Source organism: Poecilia formosa, unplaced genomic scaffold (genome assembly GCF_000485575.1).
Source record: "Poecilia formosa unplaced genomic scaffold, Poecilia_formosa-5.1.2 Scaffold4, whole genome shotgun sequence".
NCBI lineage: Eukaryota > Metazoa > Chordata > Actinopteri > Cyprinodontiformes > Poeciliidae > Poecilia > Poecilia formosa.
In genome coordinates, this window is record NW_006799943.1 from 4,835,132 (window position 1) to 4,857,555 (window position 22,424).

The window sequence follows — 22,424 nt, forward strand, 5'->3', positions numbered from 1 at the left end:
TCTTCAATTTAATAATATCACATTAATTTCTGACCCTCTCTACTTATCTTCTACAGATAAGTGGCCCAAAGTCTCCCAGAGGTGTAGCTACAAAAAAGTCATCATCAGCTAAATGTGCAGAACTGAGAAAATACTAACTATGCTTCACATGAACTATGACACATTTGTCAAACATGAGGCTCCGGGGCCAAATCCAGCCCGCCGTGGGCTCTCATGTGGCCCTCTATGCTCTCTAGATTATTTTATCAATCAGATCAAAGCAGGTTTTACCTGTTTACTGCCAAGTTACACTCATCACTCCCTTCAGATTTTCGCAGAAATTCATGCAAACTCGACAGATCCCGGCGTTTTCTTTTTTGCACTAATGCATAATTGTGAGTTTTTTGCAAATCTTATGCAAAACTGGTCAAAACCATTGGGGGTTTAATGTGATGATCAACCTGAAGGTGGCAGTGTGTCTTACTTCTGCTCCACTCAGCCTCACTTGTACAGGACAGTTGTACGGTACAGTTATTTGGAGAGTAACAAAGTTACATTTACCATCAATGTCTCAAAGCTTCTTTTAATTTTTCAACTGGCTCCACAAAATCAGTGATTTTTGATTACAAACAAAAAAATTACTGGCAAACTGGAGGAATCCTTATTATTATTATTATTATTATTATTATCATCATTGACGTTCTCTCATTATTCTTGCTGCAAGGATTTCTTGGCGCTTGAGTTCTGTATGTGTATTTACTAAAAGAAATGTAATTAGATGTGCCAACCTCACTCAGTCTCCGTGGGAACTGATAGCGACTTCCTGGTTATTTTTAACCCGTTTGCCGTTTCCAATAATATCTGTGATATTGTGAATGAGCTGAAAGCCTCGGTGCTAACCGCGTTGCTCTGTCTTCTGTTTCTCTGACAGAATGAAACGAAGAGAAGAGGAAACAAATGGAGGGAGAAACAAGTGAGAACAGATCGGAAACTCTTCGTTATTTGCGAGAGAAGACTATGATGCTGCGATACTATTTGGGCCTTTTTGCGCGGTGACTGAATGACGATAAACTGTTGGCATTTTTGACTTTTTCACGTCTACGTCGGCCTCCTCTTAAACTTCCTGGCATAAAAAAAGAAAGCAAATCCGTTTTAAATGTTCTCTGTTTTGCTCTACCTTCATCTTGTTTCATATTATGTCATCCTGCATGCAGAATTATTTGAAATTCCTCCTATAATCAAGTTTGGATTATTGGGTTTGAAGCACGGGTGATGTAAGAATTACGAGTCAGGATTGATTTTTTTGGATATATATTTTTTTATAATTTATTTTTAAGAAGAAAGAACATGGTGTATATATAGATATGTGTTTTGAAGTATTTTTTGTCTTGTTGAAAATAAACTAAGGGTCAAAAGTAATAATTAAAAAAACAGCTTGGGTTTGGTTGATTTTTTTTTCCCTTTGCTGTAACAAATTAATGTTTTTTTTGTTGTTTTTTTTTTTTTTTGCTTTTGGGAGACCTGTTAAATTTCACTTTTATTAAAAAAAATGTTTCTTACATTTTGTTAAAACTGTCCTTGTGTCATTACAGTATAATCTGTGGGAAAAAAATGGACCCTGCTTCCTCCCCGTGGTCTTACTGCCATCTGCAGAAAAACACCACTTCTATCAGAAACAACCAATCAGAGCCAGGGGGCGGGTCTTAGCCTGACAGGGTCGATTTGCTTAGAATCAGAAACTGAGAACACAGCTAATTTTCAGCTTCTTTTCTTCAGCATTTTCAAATTTTTATTTAAAATTTGTGGATGGATGGAAACATGACTAATGAGAGTTGAGGTGCAGAACTGACACTCGTGTCAAGATCTGATCTGGAACCCAGATACTAGAATCAACCTACAAATTATTTTATAGATAAAATTCATTACCAAGAAGCAAAGATGAAAGAAGATCAACCAAACACAAATTTCCTTGATTTTTGTGCTGTAATGTATGATATATAAACAGGATGAAGGAAAACTCCTGAACTTGTCTTAACAAAGCTCTCCATCAGTCTACGAAAAATTATTTTTATTTTATTTACCTTTTATTTGAGATGCATCCGAAAATCATCCAATGATGTGAATTAATTTTAACTAGTCAAAAAAAAAAAGAAGCCATTTTCCAATCTGTGAATGTACTGTACTAAAAAAAAAAACAACACTCTTCAGTGTGGTAGTTGTTACTGTGTGAGGAGCACTCGGTCATTTGAGAGTTTACAATTTTTTCAGTCAGATCAAGGACATAAAAAACGAGGTTTAAGAGAAAATTAAGTTTGTAAACACATCGACGTTCCAATCATGTAACAGAGAAGTTAATCTCTGGTGGCCATTTTGTTCCATCTCAGCTTTAAGGGTTTTCAGATTTTTTGGGATTAAAGCAGGACGTCTATTCATACCTTTTCTGTTCGATTGCTCGATTGAGTAAATGTATCCTCAGTTCTAACACCAGGATTTGTCTCTTCCTTTGAAAAGCTAAATTCAAGCCGAGTTTGACGGATTTAAAGCTGATTTGGGTGAAGCAAAATCAAAATTTCAATAAGTAGTAAAACTTTATTCAATAAGTTTTTTCATAACCAAAACTTGGTTATGAAAAGATGAATAGTTTGTGTTTTACTTAACATTTTACATTTCCACTGGTTACAAATAAGACTCCGTCTGCATCCACGCTGGACGGGCCAAACTTTCATCTGTTCTACTAGTTGGTGTTTACAGACTTAATAGGAAACTTTTTTGTTTTGTTTGTTTTTTTTACTATTATTATGATTTTCTTTTCATGGAGGTAAAACTAAAATGTATTTTTTTTTTTTTATCAAAAAGCTATTTCCATTGTACCTTTTTATTTCCTCGTCAGCAAAAAACGTCAAAAAAAGACAATCGATAAATTTCTGTACAGATGTTGTCAAAGCAATAAGTGAGCATTTCTATGTTACCATGGAAATTTATTAAGCTGCTTTGTAAAGGTGACATTGTTTCATTGCAAAAATGTTACACAATTTATTTTCGAGCAGCTGTGACCTAAAAATGGAAATTTGGCATGAAATATTTTGAAGATTATTGGTCACAAAGATGATCTTTGCTTTTTGCTGACTATGTTTGTCTTCATGTGTACAGATTTGAATTCCTTTGCATGTAAATGTGACTCTTCAATGTTATCAGCATCTACAAATCCGTCTGCGCTCAGAAAAAGAAACAAAAGGTCATTTCGTGAAGTCTGTCTGGTTCCCGTCTTCATCCAGTTTGATCAGCAGCATCAGTCTTCATCACACAAAGGATGAAAGGAGCTAAAAGCCGAGCTGTTCCACTTTCATTGATTTTATTCCCAGTTCAATGAAGGAAAGGCTGCAGTCGTTGCCCGGCTGATGCACGTTAAACTGACGTATCCTCTGAAGGAATCTTGTTCTTGGGTTTGAAAGGTTGCACAGATGTAATAAAGTGGATTTAATAAAATCTTTTCCTCCTCTGGATTTGCACACATTCAGCCGTAGAGTCGCCGAATGTGTCACATTATAACCACAAACTTAAATGTGTTTTTGCAAGAATAACATGATAAGCCAACACAAAGCGATGTGAAAATGTAAGGTAGAAGAGAAATGATTTGTTGTAACATTTCTTTGTTTTAGCCCCAACTGTAACTCTTAAAACTACACACTGCGCCTTTTATATAAAAGGTTGTTTTTTTAAGTTGCATATCACAGTTTTCAGGAGTATACACCTCTGCCAGCTTTACACAAGACCAGGCTGAAATTTTTGCCTATCGCTCAGAAATTTCGCAGTTGGATGAACAATCAAATCGTTCGACCTTTTCCTTGCTGCTCTCCCGTGTTTTTTGTTTTTGCCGTAATTTTCCCATGTCTTGACAGATTTGTAGTAATTCTACGCCCCTTCCATGTTCAGATTGAGCAGATCTGATGTTCAAAGATTGGCATTTTGTTTTATAACTTACCCCAAATGTAAATCTCTACTCAACCTTCTCGCGGACTTCTCTTCTCTGCTGTGTTTCTTGTTCTTCATGTTGCTGCTTGTGCTGATGTTCTTTAGCAAAACTAAACCTTCGCAGAAAAGCTTAATTTATACTAAAATGGAATTACACACTTTTTATGATTGTGCAATTTCTACATGCAAAGATTTGTCACAGTTTTCAGATTCCTGGTTGTAAAAGGGAACTTGGAAACTGTTTTCCTCCCACGTCACAGATGCACAAAGTTGTCGGTCAGTCACAGAAAATTCCACAAAACATATTCAAGGTCATAGCTGAAAAATGAAAAAGAAAAAGAAATGTAAATTTTTAAGTGGCCTGAATACTTTGGCAACTTTTACCTTCTCCACATTCAGAGGAATAAAGTCAGATTTTAATCCTCCATGCCTGAATTTCATTAACTTCCTTTCGCCTGCATTGTCACAGAGAAAATCTGCTGCTTCTGCATTGCGCAAATTTCACATTATTATTTCAGCATGCCCTGCACATTTTCTTTTCCTTTTAATTTTTTTATGAACAAGTAAATTTGAATTAAATACACTGTTGGTCTGCAGGATTTAATTGCCGATCAGAGCTCAAGCAGCACAGAAGCGCATCCTGCCTGCGTTTGTATTGGTTCAGCTCCTATTGGAGCAACTTCAGCATCTACTTTAAATAATATATGAACGATGCGTGAATAATGAATGATTTTTGCCGCTCAGCCAGTGGAAACAGAAGCACAGCAGCTTCCGTCTGAAGGAATTTTCAGTTAATTAGGAAAAATAAACATCATTATTTTGACTGTGTCAGCTGATATATTTTTTGTGCTTCCCCTGTGTTGCAGTTTCAATAAGACTAAACAGTGGTACACTCCTGATCAAAATCTTAAGACCAGTCAAAAAATTGCAAGAATTTGCATTTTGCACTATTGGATCTTAAGAAGGTTCTAAGTAGAGCTTCACAATGTTAAAGGAAAAAAATCAGTGCAAGAGACAAAAACTTTTGAGCGGGGGAATTTTCTGAAAACTGCATTTACACTCAAACATGATTTTTTCAGCTGATCATAAGTTTAAGACCATAGTCTTTAAAAGCTAAAAGCTGTGCAAAAATCTGGATTCCATGTCATTTTCTGTCAAGTCTTTTCACTGATGGCAAAAGCAAAAGAGCTCACTGACTTTGAACGTGGTAGGATTGTTGAGCTGTATAAACAAGGCCTGTCACAACGTGCCATCGCTGCTGAGGTTGGACGCAGTAAGACAGTCATTTTGCATTTTTTAAATGATCCTGAGGGTTATGGAACAAAAAAGTCAAGTGGTAGACCCAAACAAATTTCACCAGCTCTGAGACGCAGGATCCGATTGGCTGTCCGTCAAGACATGGGACGATCCTCTACCCAAATTAAGGCCATTACTGGTGCTGACTGCAGCCCAATAACCATCAGACGGCATCTGCGAGAGAAGGGCTTCAGAAACAAAAAACGTCTTCAAAGGCCACGTCACAAAATTGCCCGTTTGGAATTCGCAAGGGTGCACCAAACATGGGACATTGAAAGGTGGAAGAAAGTTGTCTTCTCTGATGAGAAAAAATTTAACCTTGATGCTCCTGATGGCTTCCAACGTTACTGGCATGACAAGGAGATCCCACCTGAGATGTTTTCTACACGGCACAGTGGTGGGGGCGCCATCATGATTTGGGGTGCGTTTTCCTTCAATGGAACAATGGAGCTTCAGGTTGTGCAGGGGCGTCAAGCAGCAGCTGGCTATGTGGAGATGTTGCAGCGGGCATCCCTCATGACTGAGGGGTAATGATTGGGTTTTTCAACAGGACAATGCTGCAGTTCACAATGCCGCCTGACAAAGGAGTTCTTCCAAGAGAATAACATCACTCTTTTGGACCATCCTGCATGTTCCCCGCATCTAAAACCAATTGAGAACATTTGGGGATGGATGGCAAGGAAAGTTTACAAAAATGGACATCAGTTCCAGACAGTGGATGCCCTTCGTGAAGCCATCTTCAACACTTGGAGCAACGTTCCCACTACCCTCCTGGAAACACTGGCATCAGGCATGCCTAAACGATTGTTTGAAGTCATCAACAAGAATGGTGGAGCTGCTCATTACTGAGTCTTTTTTTTGACACTTTGATTTCTGTTTTGGGGGGTTTTCGGGGTTTTTTGAGCTATGGTCAGTTAAAAAAAAATCATGTTTGAGTGTAAATGCAGTTCTCAATTAATTCCCCGGTCAAAAGCTCTTGTCTCTTGCACTGATTTTTTTCCTTTAACATTGTGAAGCTCTACTTAGAACCTTCTTAAGATCCAATAGTGCAAAATGCAAATTCTTACAATTTTTTTGACTGGTTTTAAGATTTTGATCAGGAGTGTAGTTACTCTGCTAACTCACTGAATTTCCGTAGATTTATCAAATCCAAGAGTTTATTTTCTTGCAGGGCAATGTTGACTGTTTTAAAGTCAACTTTACATGGAGCTGAATTATCTACTTTTAATTTAGCATAAAATTGTTAGCTAAAGAACAAAATAAAATTATTCTAAAAATGCTAATGAAGTTTCTGAAAACCATAAAACCTTCTGCGAGAAGGCTGTTTAGAAAACATGACATTAAAAATAAAGTACCAAAATTCTCAAAATTCCTAATTAGTTTTTTTTTTTTTTTAAGTTATTTTAATTTGGTATTTTAATTGTGGGAAATAGAAATGGATCTTGGCGTCGTCACGTTTAACTCAACTTTGCTTCAACAGTCAGCTGAAAGCCGCATAGATTTTTAAATGATACTTTGTGAGCAAATTTTTGAGATAAAAAATAATTATCTTGCTAAAGCTAAATGGAGTTAGCATTAGCATTAGCAAGGTAACTACTATATATTTCCAAAATGTGTAAATCCAAATACTGCTGTAGCATTTTCACCAAAATTAGCCAGATGTTGAAATAAACACATTAGTTGCTCACCCTCTACTAGCGGCAGCCATGTTGGATTTTGAGGTCAGATGAGGTGAGCAACCTCAAAGTTTTCCATTCTGACTCCAGGCGTGTTCCTGTTGTTTTCGCTGACTTGGAAATCTAAAAGTCCAAGTTCTGAAAACGACTTGAACACAACAGGATTCTTTCCCTTTATGCCAGTCAGGATAAAGTCGGGTTTTTAATGCTTTATAAAAGCATTAAAACAGCTTACAGCTACTTACTAGAATACTAAGCGCCATAACAGAAACTAAATGCTCCGTTTTATGAAGCAGAGCTGAACAGACGTTGGACCAGGTCAGAACAGCAGCTGGCCTGCAAGTTTTATCTGATCTGATGTGGAGAAATAAAGAAAGAGGAAATACTGATGAAACACCTAGAAAATTCAGATATTATTATTCAGATTCTACATTAGGGGAAACAATTACTGCATAAGAGAGGAAAAAATGACTTTGTAGTTATTTAAAATAGCAATGGATTCAATGGTATGTTAGGGGGGAAAAATCCTTTGATTATCACTTACTGGAGGAAATAATTGAGAATCCCAGAATAAAGCAGGACACTGAAGATGAACTGCTGTGATAAAAAGTTTTAAAGTTCAGAAGAGAGTACATTTTGTCCCACATCCTTCACCAAAAAGACTGTAGCGCTAAAAGATTTTTGTATTTTTCAGATACACAAAACCATTTTATAATGTTACCGTGAGTTACTATAAAAAATGCCAAACATGACTTGAAGGAAATTTTACTTCGCAATTCAACGCCTTGAAATTGGCCCTCCGTCTCTTTAAGAAGCTCCTGCTCTTTCCGAGACTCCGCCTTCAGGAAGTCATCAACATTTCTCTGTTGACCCTTTAACACTGTTTTTACCAGCAGTAGTTTGTGTGATGGACTCAGCAGGCGTGCAGTTCCACCAGGTGTTTGGTAACAGCTGCTGCCACTAGTCTGGAGGAGCTGAGCTCGGTAAGCTGAAATCACAAAAATAAATTCATAAAAATGATCTCAATGATGCAAGACTTTACCTTTGCAGGATTTCTTCAAGGGGAATACCTCCAGGTTTTAACTGGCATGCTTGAGGATTTAGCGGAACTTGAGTGGATTGTTGCACACAATTAGCCTGAGAAAAAAACTGACAACCTTATGTGCATTTCTTCCATGGTAACCAGCAGTCAGAATTACCTAAATGTCATTTTCTGCTTATTGAATATTAAATACATGTGTGTGTTTCTCTCAGATAAAGAACGATCCCAGAGTAATTACTAAGGTATGAATCATCCTTGTACGCCACAAAACCTCGACGGATTTCTGTGTCCTGCCGAGATTTCCTCTGAGAGGTCAGGTCCATTCAGAAGAACTTGAGAGAGCCGCAGGTTTCTATTCATTTTTGCAAGAAATTTAGGTAGATTAGACAAACATGCTGACTGGATGCTACTGGTTCAAACAACAGTCCGCACTGACTGCACTGCAACAGAGAGGAAGAGCCTGCAGCCAGTAATTAAAACGGCTCAGAGGATGATGCATAATTTTTTTTTTCTATATGTTGCAATGTAAGATGTTTTACTGCAGTGATATTTGCAGATCTCTAAACAAGACGAACGTCGGAGAAGGTTTTCCATCACTTTGCATGAGCGAAACACGGGTTAGCAACGGCAGCGAGGAAATGTGAACGTTTTTCAACTGTAAGAGGAGCCATGTTGTGATGACTGCCTGAAGGCGGAGCTTCAGAAAGAGCAGCAGCTTCTTAAAGAGTCAGAGGCCCAATTTCAAGGTGTTAAATTTCCAAGTCAAATTTATTTTAAGTTACTTTTGATATATGATATAAAAGTTACCTTCAGTTTTTCTAAAAACTGAAGGTCAACTCAGTAACTCAGTATCTTTATTGTGCTGTAAGATGATTCTGTGTGGCTGGAAAACACATTTTCCCTTTTAAAACCTTCATCCTCACATCTTCGTGTCTCAAGTTTCACACAGACGATTCCTCTGGCGGATTCCCCAAAGCGCTGACATTATTGAATGTGAAGTGGCATCCGGAAGTCCATTCGGTCCTAAGCGTTGGGGCCGGAGACTTTTGTCTTAAAGCTGCTATTATTTTAGCTCCAGTGTTATTGCTGGAAGGTGACTCATCTCCCACGGCAACCGGATGGTGCAGTCGGGAGCACAAACACCAGCCCAGCCTGCAGGGACCTCTCTGCTGTTAGCATCCTGACCGCTATGCATCCATTAATGATGACGTTAATCCCTGTTGTGTTTATGACACAAATCATCCAGAGTTAAAGCCGAGTTATTTTGGACCAGTGGTGTCCTGAGTGCAGCCTGGGGGCCGTTTGCAGCTGCAATTTGAGAATATTATAAACCTGGAGTTGAGGAAAGATGGTGGAAAAAATGTTCATTTAGATGAACACGCTTGGCTGATTTTAAAGGTAATGTTTGTTTTATTTATTTTTAGACTGAACAGTTAACCTGGGGGAAAAAATTGTCCCCCAGGTTATTATATTATTATCCCATTATAACATGGGATAATAATCCCATGTTATTAATGAAAACATGGGATTTTCATTAATAATCATTAATAATGATATTAATTAAAGGAATTATTACATAATTAGTACATAATAAAAAGTATTATATACTTTTTATTGCATATTGTGACATTTTGTGGCATGAATAAGTAACTATGTTGTTATACGAATGCTCATATATGACTTAAAATAAATATTACTTTGCAATTTGATGCCTTGAAATTGAGCCTCTGTCTCTTTAAGAAACTCCTCCTCTTTCTGAAACTCCGCCTTCAGGAAATCATAACAACTTGGCTACTCTTTTAACCCTTTAACAACCTTTTTTTTTTTTACCAGCATTTCAGTGAGCTCCTACAATGAGCTCAGCTGATGCTCAGTTCCAGCTGCCATTTGCTAATTGCTGCTGGCTAGTCTGAAGGAGCTGCATGGGTGAGACAGAAACTGTGCAGCTTGGGAATTGCAGCTCCAAGGAGGATCTTCGTCTTCGAAGGTGGAACTAAGTCCATCCAGGCGCTTTGCACAGCTGAATGGTTGCCATGGAGATTAAAGGATTTCTCAGAGACACGAGATAATCAAAGCAACAGTCCAGGTGTGTTTTTGATGAGTAATGTTATATATAACCTGACATAAAATTCAAAAGTCAATTTTACAAACCAGCACTAAAGGCTGCCATTGTTTGTGGGAAGTGACATTTCTTAAAGCTAACATGGAAAACAACCCGGCTGTCTGTCAGCTCAGTTCTGCTGTTGGTTCAACTTTCTGAAAGGTGTTTAATTTATAACAGAGAGAAATAATCCTGCCACATAAAGGCAGCTGTGCTGGAGTGATAAAGGGCTGATAAAAGCAACACAATCCCCACATAATAACAAATGAATCTCTTGGTATCTGTGTGGCCTGATGATGAAGTACACCAGCCGACGACAGGACCCTGCAGGACTCCCCATCAATCTGTCAGCTGTTTGCAGCTTCAGAAAACCTCAGTGACCCTTCAGGAAATCTCCAGACAGCAGATCCGTTTTGCTGCAGCTGTTTGTATCATCTAACCCAACCCAGCGGGCAGAACGGATGGTACTGGAGTGATTAAAAAGCAGTGGAAACCACTGTGGTTGAGCTTTCTGGGGAGGGAGCTCTGCAGACAGTTACAGAGACAAAAAAAGAGTGTCTTTAGTTGTGTTTTATTGTGACGTACCAAAGTAGAGCTCTGGATAATTGAGCAGTGGTTGGAAAAGAAAACATGTGGATTTTAAAAATGATCCTTTCTGTTCCAGCTTATTGGTTTTGCCAGTCTGCTCACTTCCTATTGGCTCGACACTTGAAATTCAAATTCAAATTTAAAAAGGGAAGACGACACAAACGTGCGCCAAACTCTGTCTGGAAAAATAATCATAATTTTGTGATTGCAGCGCTTCCATTAAATAAGAAACGCAATTAAAATCACAGGAATAAGTCTGTTTACGCGATAAGTCATTGAAAACACGCCGCACCATCATCCTCGTTCCACTTCCTGTCGTCTTTGTTGTTTTCACCAGCGGTAACATCCGCTGAGATGTTTGGAGAGAAATGCTCATTCAAAATGTTTCATCAAAAACAAAAAGACTGAGGTTTTCTGGGGTTTTTCCCCTAAAACTTCTGTGTTTCCATTAAGCAAATCAATTTTTTTTATTTTTTCTAATTTGGGTAATTTTAAGCTCAATGAAAAGCTTCTAATTTCATCCTCTCATCTCAATGACCCGACTCGATTCTCTCAGTAGTAATTCAGATTGAGATTAAGATATTTGGCAAAGAATGTTGACCAAATATCAATATCTACAAACGCTAAGCTAATACAGAAATACCAACATTTCTGCATATTAATGAATGCCACACTTTCAGATTTCAATCTGTAAAATCTGTTGAAAATTATCATAATTATCTTTCCAATTTCTAATCCTGTTACTTCCTTTTGCTCCAGCACATGAAACTTGGTTCTGACGTGGTGAACTGAGCCACATGAGAACCTTTGCTAAATATCTGATCGTGTCTGGAACAATTTAGAACATAACATCTAAAATAATGCAGCTGCTGAACTCGATGCTTCACTTCAGATCATTTCACCTGCTGTGTTTTTCTAAATTCCCAGGAGAATTTTTCAGTTTTCTTGCAGCAGCAGGAAATCTAATAACACTCTGCCTGAAGAAAAGGAAAAGGAACTCTGAATTAGAATTTTGCACACACACATCTGAAGAAGTCCAGGGATGTTACTAAATTCACTTTGATTTTTTTTTCCAAACACAAACACATTTTTTTTTTCAAACCTCTTTCCACTTCCTGGCTCCTGGCAGCTGAACTTCTCCAGCAGCTCGGATCGCACCGCGCCGACGGCCCGCGTCCTCCATGCAGCCCAGAGCTAAACGGCTCCTGCTGGCTCTAGAGACGCTGCAGAGCGCGATCCAAAACCAACGGCACCAAACCCAGTGGCTTCCTGTAGGGACATCTGGAGCGCTGCCACTTTCAGTTCTTTTTCTCCCTGGAAGCTGCGGGATGATCGTTGTTTCGCTGCATCAGCACAGCTGCAGCTTTGGAGCTGAAGACGTTTTACCAAAACAGTCAGGTGTGAGGAAACGTTTAGGAAAGTAGTAAAAACACATGATGACAAATTGCTTTAAATCTTTGCCGTCCTGAATGCGGATAAGAAAGTCACACGTAAAAATCCCTGAAAATGCAACGTCATGGAGCATTTTCAATTCAAACTTTTTACACAGCTGCAGTATGTAAATTTTATAACATGAAGACAAAAAAAAAAGTCTAGCTCCAGCCTGTTAGAGAAAAAGAATAAGAGTAAATTTTCATCAAAACAAAACAAAACAAACAAACAAACAAAAAAACAACTGAAATTTTCTAGAAAAGCCTTTGGAAATTTCTAAGTTTGAGAAATTAAAAGTGTCTTTCTAGAAATAAAATGACTTTTTCCCCTAAAAACCTACTTTAAAAAAAATTTGGGTATAAGCTTTGGCTTTAGAATATTCCTTTTTTGGTAAATTATGTTTGTTTATTGTTTTTTTGTTGTTTGTTTTCTGAGTTTAATGTTGACAATTCACCAAAATAAAGTGAACTGAACTGAGAAAAATTCCCATTACATAAAATACTGCAGTGATTAACTGACAGCTTCACATGATTTGTCTGCTTGATACAGTGTTAACTCTGAGAGTTCAGTTTGTTCTGATTGGCCAGAAAACAAAACATTTCATGATCCTTCTCAGTTCAAACTAAATGAATTATATTAAATCTGGATGTATGGCTGATGCAGTAACACCTCCTAAATCCTTTCCGGTCGGTTTCTTCCAGAAGCAGGACAGGATCCAGCCTCCATGAGAACCAAACGTAAACCTCAGACTTCAGAGAGTCCCAAAACATCGAGTGGATTTTCTGTCCCGAAAAGCTGCTGGATTCTCCCAGAAGAGGAAACGGCATTTCCTGTGTTGAACTGGTCAAAGTGTCTGTTTTACACGCTAAAACCAGATCAAAGGCGGGTAAAGTTCTGTTGCATGTGAATTAGAAACATTTGTTAGCATGTGCTGCACTAAAACAAATAAAACACTGTAGTAGAAGACTTTAGGAATATCCATCTGCTACTGACTGATGTATTTTTTCAAATAACATTGTATTTGGGGAAAATTACAATTGATCATCTAAAAAAAAAAAAGATATATATATATATATATATATATATATATATATATATATATATATATATATATATTTAAATAAACTGGAAAAAAATCCTGACAAAGAATCATAATTCATGCTTGAAAGGGATAATATAGTCCAGCTTCACATACATCAGAGTTTAGCATTCCTTTTATGATTTGATTTAACTTCATTAAGCCTTAAAGCTGCAGCAGGAAACTTTTAAAAAAATATCTATACATTTGTACATATTTGTTAAAATTATCATGACATAGTCTTCCTAAAACAATGGCCTAATTAAAGTTAAAAGGTGACGTAGGCAATTAGCTTCAGGCAGGTTCTGTTGTGGTGAAGCAGCTGTAGCGTAGCAGAGAGTTCTGTTTTATATTACATGCTGACAAGACCGAGTGAAAGTTTTCATAAAAATGCAAAAACAATATTTTTATATAAATAAAAGTTGCCTACTGCAGCTACACCTGGAATGCTGTTGCCAGACAGATTTCAGATAAAAGAAAACTTGACATATTTGACATCTACAACAGATGGGACTGGTATTAGAGTTCAAACATACTTGAAAACAACGGACCAGTCCAATCTTGTCTTGAGCATTTAGAAAGTCTAAATGTAGTTTATCAGTAATCCATTCAGTTTCAGTGAGATAATCCTCCGGTGGTGAAGTTCTCCTTTGAAACCTGCTCTCTGGTTGCCATGGAAGCGTGTCCCTCACTTATTTGGAGGAGATTGCTTTATGTAATCTCCACTGTGTCAGATAACAAAGATCAAATCCCACAAAACTGAGGATCAGTTTCAGAACAAATTGCTAATTTTTTTTAAACATAAAATGAGTTTTTTCTTTTGTCCGATAATGGAACATCAGCGCAAATTTGGAATTAGGAATCCCTTCCTGTCTCCGAGGAGGCATGCGAAAGAGTGATTTCCATTTTTGCTCTTTTCTTAAAAGATTTATGGTTTGTAGAAAATAACCTTCTGCATCTTGGTGTTGCTGCGCGCTGCGGTCTAATTAAACAGCTCGGTATTTAAAGTGTTGCCATTTCTCTTGAGGAAAAGGTGAAGTTTAACAAAAACTCAGGAGACAGAAACTCCACTGAAACCAGTAAGTGAAAAGAAAGTCCATTCTCCGTTACAGGATGGTTCATTTTGACTGACGTGACATAAGTAATGTGATAATGTCAGAAAAAAAACGAAAGATAATTGTATGGAAGTCATAGATACATAATCCTGTCACGATACATTTTGCTGGATGATAAATTGTCCCAGATGTTATTGCGATAAACGATAATAATGTTGTTTTGAGATCATTTTTAAATGATATAATGTTAATGGCAAAATAATCACACATCCTCAAGGATGAATAAACCTTAAATCCAAATGAACTTTTATCACTGAAACTGGAAGACGTTTTAAATATCCAAAATAAATTAACTAAACAACACAAAAAGAAAATAAAATGAATTATTAAGTCACTGTAAACAAAATTGTCCTGTATAAAAAAAATAATAAAAAAAAAGTGCTGATGCAGACCAAAGACTGAAGACTTCTGTCATCCAGTTTCTGGTAGAAAAACGAAAGAAAAATGAAAAGCAATAAATCCTGCAAATGGAAATTATTGAGTTTGTTTTAATCTGTCATGCGATCAATTGATTTATTGATTATTGTGATAGGCTCAGATATAATTGCAATGTGTGGAGGGTATAAATGGGAAACTGCTGCTCTGACGAGCACAGAGGACTAACGCTGTTCATGAGATCTTTAACTCTGATCTAAGAAAGGCGCCGAAGCAGCTGGAAAAACCCGTAATGACTGAGAGGATCTGTTGTTCCTGTAAAACTGAGGTTGTGATTCATCTAAAATGATGGCAATTTGTTGACGCCAAAACCAAAAACCCCACAAGTCGCATCATGGAATAAATCAGTGCTAAACGTATCCGTCACTCAGCCTGCTGCACTTCTCCTCTTGAGAAGTATTGAGCTCGACATTTCAGCTAAATCTACAATTTAGAGCTTGACAAAAGGGAACAGGAAATTGACGAATTTGCTATTAAAATTGACAAGGCGATTACGGAGCCGTGACAGCTGGTCAGCGCCAGGGACATTTTGGGTCCCATCCTGAAACGATGCATGAAGAACATAAAGACAGCAGCAGCTCTGTTTGTGGTCTTTGCTGTAATTTATTCAGAACCAGCAGATCTTCACATCCTGCAGGATGGTTTTTCTGACACAAACGTTGCTATTTATCAAGAAAGTCTGCTGTGTGTGTGTGTGTGTGTGTGTGTGTGTGTGTGTGTGTTAATGATTCTGATCGTGTGTTTACTGGAGCAAATTTAAGCCTGGTTTGGTAAAAGGTGAAGAAAGCAAGAAGAAAAAAACAGGAAACAAAGTCAGTCAAAAATTGGAAGAAAATCAGAACAACTCCAAAATAACAGGCGTAAATTTAGCGCTCCAGACGCCTGCTGACGATGCAGACCTTAAGGGAATAGTTTTTATTTATGTCACTTTTATGAAATTGATGTTGGTGAAATAAAAAATTACAGCTGTTCTCTAAAAAAAAATCTTCTGGCTTTGAGAATAAAGTCATAATATTACAACTATTATTTTTGCTATGACTTTACTTTTCATACCATTGAACTATTTCAAGTTTATTATCGTAACTTTATTCTTGTCATTTTATGACTTTTCATACGAGTTTATTTTCGTAGTACTAAAACTTTATTCTCGTAATATGGCTATCCGCATAATATTCTCATATGACTTTAGTGTCATAACTTTATTTCTGTTGTCTCAGCACGGCCATTCTGTGCATTTCAGGTGAAACTAAGTTGTATTTGAAAGAACAGAAATCTCTTTGTCATTTTTGAACTGACAGAATGAAGCTTATCTTATTCATGTTTGCCTTTTTGTTTTGCCACCTGTTGTGTTGCTGCTTGTGTACAGTAACACAACAGGATTCATTATCCTGAAATAAGGTTTTTCTGCTCATCTCAAGAAGTAAAGAAAACACACCAGAGAGAAGCTTCACAGCTGTCAGGTCCTTAAACATCCTTTGGTCCCATTCAGAGACCTTTGAGCATCTAAACGTGGAGGTTTAAAGCGATTTCAGTGATTTCGCAGGACAGAAGCTCCGTATCAACACCTAATCAAATAACCGTAGCGGCTGACATCACACCCTGTGCTGGCTGTCAGAACGTCTGACCCAGAAGCGAAGTCAGCCGGAGCTGTACTGATACCATCTGACCAGACATTCACTTTGAAGCCAGGAGGCTTGGATCTGCTGAATCCGACTCTGAGGGGAGGGGGAGGCCACAACACGTTTTTCTGCTTCAAATGTGGCGAAAAGCTTTTTTTTTTTTTTTCAGGCATGAATTGAAAGAGGATAAGAAGTAAACCAGCAGAAACATTTTGGTTTAAATCAGTTTTGTGTAAAATGTTATGAAGAAAGTTAAATCCACAGACTGTAAGTCCACAGTTTCTGCACCGTAAAAACAGAAGCGTCTTTAATTTAAGTTAAAATACCGACTCTGTGGTCGCCAGAACTTTGCCGTATACGTAAAAATCACAGCTTCTGCTATTTTAGCATAAATTAGACGGTTTATTTCTTTTACAGTGTGAATTAGCGCAATACAGTAATGTCCAATAAATTAGAATTAGAATGCATGTTCCCTTAATTTACACTAGCACATTAATTTATACATTTGAGTCCTAAAAGTACCCTTTGAAAATAACCTTTAAGCAAGTATTAAAGATAGTTTTTATTAAGCCCACATTTCTGTTTTTAGAACTAGTTGATTTAATTGGTCTGGTGTTATAGGTTTTTGTCTTACCAAAGTACTGGTGCTGGTCAGAGGGGGAGTTTGATAAAGAGCTGACTTTTTCTTTTATGTCATTTCCGCACAATAAAACCATCTACAGATCTAATTTTAAAAAATCTCTCCCACACCTTTATGTAGGAGAGAGTTAGCACTTCTACCACTTAAAGCGCTAACAGTGAAGCTAAACTCAATTTGTGGTTTGAAAAACGGTGCTGTGTGTCAGGTGGAAATGCCAAGGAAAGTGTTTCTGTCAGATGACACATGAGCGGTTTGAGTCTTTTAAAGGGAAGATGAAAAGCCACCCACCTTGGCCAAGCCGGAGTTCCAGCTCGTTTACTCAAACGCCCGGCTCCCTGTCATCATTCTCACCGTCCTCTGCTGGCCGCGACAGAAATGAACGACACGTTTGGCTGTACGCCCAGCTGAGAGCGAAGACGGTCCGTCTGAAACACAGCAATCCGTTTAAACCCGTCTAAACGTTTTCAGGCTCAACGTATTCTCGGAGAAATAAAGTGAAATCCATCCGAACCGCTTTGGACAGACGAGACGGAGTAATCGTTGGGACAACACACCAGCATTCAGGGGTTAGGAGTATTAGAGGTGCATGCACTGACTTTCCGTAGGCCAGTTGTCAAAGACGTTTGATCCTGCAGGCCATAAATACCAAATTTAAGCCTGAGTTGGACACATATGTTGTAGTTGGACAAAAGTTGTGGTTCTGGTGTCTCCATGTCGGTCACCTGTCCCACATTGAGCTCATTGGAAACACCGACTGTCATTCAGGGCCTGATAGTCAAATAGCATGGCGGCGTTCAGCCCTCTGAGAAATACTCTGATGTTTCGGTGACCTGCCTTCCTGCTCTGTATTCCTTGGACCTGTCTACTCACATTATTACCTTGGAGTGGCCCCCAGGGCTGAGTACTTGGACCCACCTCTTTTTTATAATTTAAGTTTCAGTCTCAAACGCACAACACGCTTCCCCTTCGGAATATTACCAACACTTGAATAAAGTGCCTTGGTGTAGAGGTGAATGAGGGCAGAACCAGCTTTCATTAAGACCCTCTGTTCAGTTTGTTGCTGCTTGTTGACAACTAAAAATATTTGCCTTTTAATATTCAAGTTGAAGCCCCTTGGTCCTCTGTGTGTTTTGTTTTTACCAGAGGCATTGAGGTTTGTGAAACATTGAACTGTACTCAGTATATTTGGCACTGCTGTCACTCTTACAGCTACAGTCGTGCTAGAGATGTGTGTGTGTGTGTGTGTGTGTGTGTGTGTGTGTGTGTGTGTGTGTGTGTGTGTGTGTGCGTGTGTGTTTGTGTGTGCTTGTTTCTTTTTCCCATTTCTCTCTTCACAGGGTTTTCGGGATGCCTCTACGCCTCTGTCGTTTTTTTTTTTCTTTGTGTTTTGTCGTTGCACTTCAGTCATACTATATAGAGAAGCTGGTTGTCTGAGGATGCCAGGGCAGATTTGATCTGCAGAAAGGAGACCTCAAACTCTGATTGTTGGCCCAGCTCCTCATGTGAGCCACGAATTAATGAAGTCTGCCATTAATGACACGTGAAACGTCTGTCAGGCTGATCGGTCCAAGCAGGTTACACTGCCATCAATGTGGTTAATCAGTTCTGTTTGAAATATTTATTATTCTTGATTTTACTTTCCATAAAGTTCAGATTAGTGAGTGACTAATTATATAACAAACTTTAAACCTGAAGGTTGATTGCATGTTTTAGTCACAAATTGTTCTTTTTGAAATCATTAAATACTGAAACCTTACAAAGATAATCAGTCTGGACCAAACTTATTGGCAGTGACATAAATGTTTTGGCTTCATCAGTAGGGGCCAACACTAAGGGCGCCAGGAGCTGAGGGGCACCATAAAAAGGGGCAAGAAAAAACTTTCACTATTAATTTCTTTTTTCATGGCTACATATAATTTCCCAATATGAAAAATAGAGCACTAATTTAGCTGCTTTCCCCTTCATCACAAACGATTATGCAGTGCGATGATAATTGGAGTTTTGAAACACAAGTAACTTCCAAAAGCCTCGTATCAAAATGACCTAAACAGTCTAGTGCCCAAGGAAGAGGAAAACGTGACAGAAACAGAGGTACAGTAAAAGTAATGTGATGAAAATAATTTAAAAAAAAATCAAAGTGTTGAGTGTTTGTACATGTAAATTGTTGGAATGACAGGGCAACACGGTGCCCATCATACAAAATCTGACCAACAGCTTCAAGTGACTCATCACAGCTGATGTACGAAAGCACTGTCAAAGTTTCAGCAGAGACTCTTAACTCCTATAACTAGACCGTTTATAGGAGGCGGTGGTTATGGAAGAAGCTCTCTTGTTTTTTTTCTCCAACAGCCTGGCTAAACTTTGAAAAGACATCAGTCAAAATGAGCATGTGGGTGAAGCATATGGCCACGATCCAATCCGTCTAAACCCGGCAGATGCTAAGCTTGTGGGTGGAGGAGGTTTGGCCAAGGTGCGATGCTAACACTGCTGCCACCAGTCCCTTGATGAGAGCCCGGCTGCACATCTGTCTGATCCGTAACGACCACGACCTAGATGCAGCTGCTTCGGGCGTCAAAGTTAACATTCATTCTGCCAGATCCGCAACAAGTTCGGCAATCACAATCTGCTGAGCTAAGCAGCCCGGAGCCGTTCAGCAACTCCTAACCTGATCATTTACATGCTGCCTCTAAGAGTGATCTTAGAGGCAGCATTCAGCTTCTATGAGCCTCAAATCTGGAACTAACTTCCAGAAAACTACAGAGCAGCCGAAACACTGAGCTCATTTAAATCTAGACTAAACAGCCCACATGTTTAGAGTTGCCTATGAGCCATAATAAATGGAGCACTGACCAACAAGGTTGACGATGACACTTGACAAAATGTACCATCTGTTACTGGTTTTCACAACTGTTGACTAGTTTATTATGGTTTTGTTTTCATGATGTAAAGCACTTTGAAATGTGCTATACGAACAAACTTGATTGGTTGATTGATCTTTATTTGATGATCTGAAACATTTTAAAGTAGCAGAAAAAGGAAAGAGAGAAAAAAATTAGCATTTTTTTTCAGTTTGAGGTTTAAATTACTGTGAGCATCATTAGTCTTGACCCAGACTGCAGATTATGAAAAAAAATAAAGGTGTACTTTATTTTTTACAAATGTTAAATATTTTATGATTCAGAAAATATTTGACTCTTTACTTATTTCATCAGACATCCAAATGTAGATGACTACAAAAGACGTCATCGAATAAAGCAGCTGTTCTATCACTGTGGGTTTTAGCTTCATAAAGCTCAGATCATAAAGCTCTTGAATTAAACTGTTCACTGTTTTAAGGACAATAGCTCTGGATGATATAAACACAGTTTCTTCAGTAAATGTTGTCATTTTTCGAGCAGTTTTTCATATTTTGTGAGGGTCCTCTGTGAAGAATCCTCCACAAGATTCCAAAACGGTCAGCAGATCACGAAGTGCTGGATGATTATTTACAAATAAATTAATAAATCCTTAAATAAAATGTCACCTGCCTTCGTATTTCATATCCCATATCAGTAAAAACTTGTACGCTGACACAACCTCCCGCCGCCAAATCTGATGCCAAATTCAGAGAATATATGCACTCCTTACAGCTCCATTGATTGTTTTCCGAACCTAATTTTCCGAACCATTCTCTCAGGATTTCCAATAAACTGAAAGGGTTTCAAAACAGAACAAGAATTTCCTGAAAGCTTTGTTAATTCTGTGACTCAATACAAAGTGTGGGATTATTGACGTCTACTGAAGATGAAGGTCAGACAACCGACAGCCTCCACCGCGTTAAAGAAAAAAAATATCTTTTCATGAAGCCCTGGAGGCCTCCATTTTGATTTTGTTTTTTTTTTCTTTTCCTGTTTGAAGACGATCCTTTGAGACAAACAAAATGAGCTTCAAAGTCACTATTAGATGTTAGCAGAGGAAATCCCAGAGGAAGTTCAAATCTTGAACTTTTTTAAAAGGGGACGATTAATTGAAAAGGTGCAGAGTGGAGTAAATTTAAAAGAAAAAATCTGCAGCTATATAACGTTATTGAAGCGAACTGTAATCATAACGTTGATTTTAGGCCGTGCCGCTTTTGGCTTAATGAAACTTAATTTAATTTATTATTGGTAATATTTTAAACTTCTACCAAACGTTCTTCATTTCTCCCATTTCTCTGGTGATGTCCTCCCTGCCCACCAGGACAAACTAAACTCAGATATCTCAGCCTGTATTGTAACGTCTCCTGCTGGGCGCTCATTAGCACCCTTGAGTTTGGAGCTTTAGAAATGCTTCTGGAAAACCAGCAGCAGCAGTAAGTGGCCTGGCTGAGTTCCCCATCAGAGACGTGGCAGCAGTCCAAAACAGCAACGGATAGCTTAAGCGGGAACATTAAAAGGCCGATTGAAATGTGCTGATGAGCCAAAACGCCGTGACCTCTGCCTAATACGCTGCTGGTCCTCTGATTGCCCCACACACAGCTGTGATGAGAGCTGGTAATGACTACAGCGCTAGCTTATTGTTCTGTTAGTACTAACGTCCTGCTGTTTCACAAGACTTTTTATTTTATCGCTGGACCAAACTAAATGTCCAGCCATTAACAGTTTGGCACTGGTCATTATTTCATCCAGTATACAAGACACAGAAAACAGAGTCGACTTCTCATTTGTAAGCTGATAGTAACTGCGGGTGTGGAGGGGAGTCCCATGATCTCTTTGGAAATTTATGTCATAAAGAGAATGATCAGTAATGATATTCATAATTTTATAAGTTATCTCTAGATGCTCCAAAGCAGTCCCAGAACTAAACCAGCCTCCTTTATGAGCTTCTTTAAAGCAGTATTATGTATTTTCTAAGCACATAATGCTATTTTATACCACAATCAAATAAAACTTACACCTTCAGTTATTATAAAATCTGAAATTTGACTTAGAATTGGGCCTCTGTCTCTTTAAAAAGTGCTACTCTTTCTGAAACTCCATCACAAGATGGCTCCTCTATTAACCCTTTAACAACATTGTTACCAGAGTTGCACTGAGAAGTAGCTCCTATAATGAGCTCAGCTGATGCGTAGTTCCACCAGGTGTTTGCTAACTGCTGCTGGCTAGTCTGAAGGAGCTGAGCTGGGAAATTTCAGCTGTGACGATTACCATTTACCCACCATTTCCATTTCCTCACGCTTCTCTTTCCTTTCTATTGTTACGAAAACTCCATCAATCTTTGTGAGTCTACAAAAACAAGTCAGAAATACGTGACTCAATTCCTATCACCTCTATGCCCTCATAATACACAAGTTATTAGAAATCTCTTTTGTAATAACTTCTACAATATTTCTACCGATCCTTACTCCAAATAAAGAGCTGACTTAAATTTGTGGACAGCAAAGTTAGGAATTGAAACTCTAATAACATACAATAATTTTTCAAAGTTTCAGCAA

At 38.2% G+C, this 22,424-nt stretch overlaps 1 protein-coding gene and 1 long non-coding RNA gene across 3 annotated transcripts in view; one reads left to right on the top strand and one right to left on the bottom strand.

Annotated features, from left to right (window-relative positions):
- The window catches only part of uts2r (urotensin 2 receptor), a 52,326-nt gene extending 51,206 nt beyond the window's left edge, over nt 1–1,120 (top strand). For both annotated transcript variants that reach the window (XM_007560707.2, XM_007560716.2), the window contains one exon: nt 911–1,120. Coding sequence is in view for 1 of the 2 variants with exons in the window: in XM_007560716.2 (XP_007560778.1) it covers nt 911–915 (5 nt within the window). In the remaining variant the exon portion in view is untranslated. The remainder of the gene's footprint in view (nt 1–910) is intronic.
- Nucleotides 1,121–10,185: 9,065 nt separating this feature from the next.
- On the bottom strand, nt 10,186–13,000 carry LOC107837355 (uncharacterized). The gene is made up of 3 exons (XR_001663379.1): nt 12,755–13,000; nt 11,757–12,025; nt 10,186–10,591 (listed from the first exon to the last, which is right to left on the bottom strand). It is a non-coding gene; the product is annotated as an uncharacterized LOC107837355 (long non-coding RNA).
- Between the last annotated feature and the right edge of the window lie 9,424 nt (nt 13,001–22,424).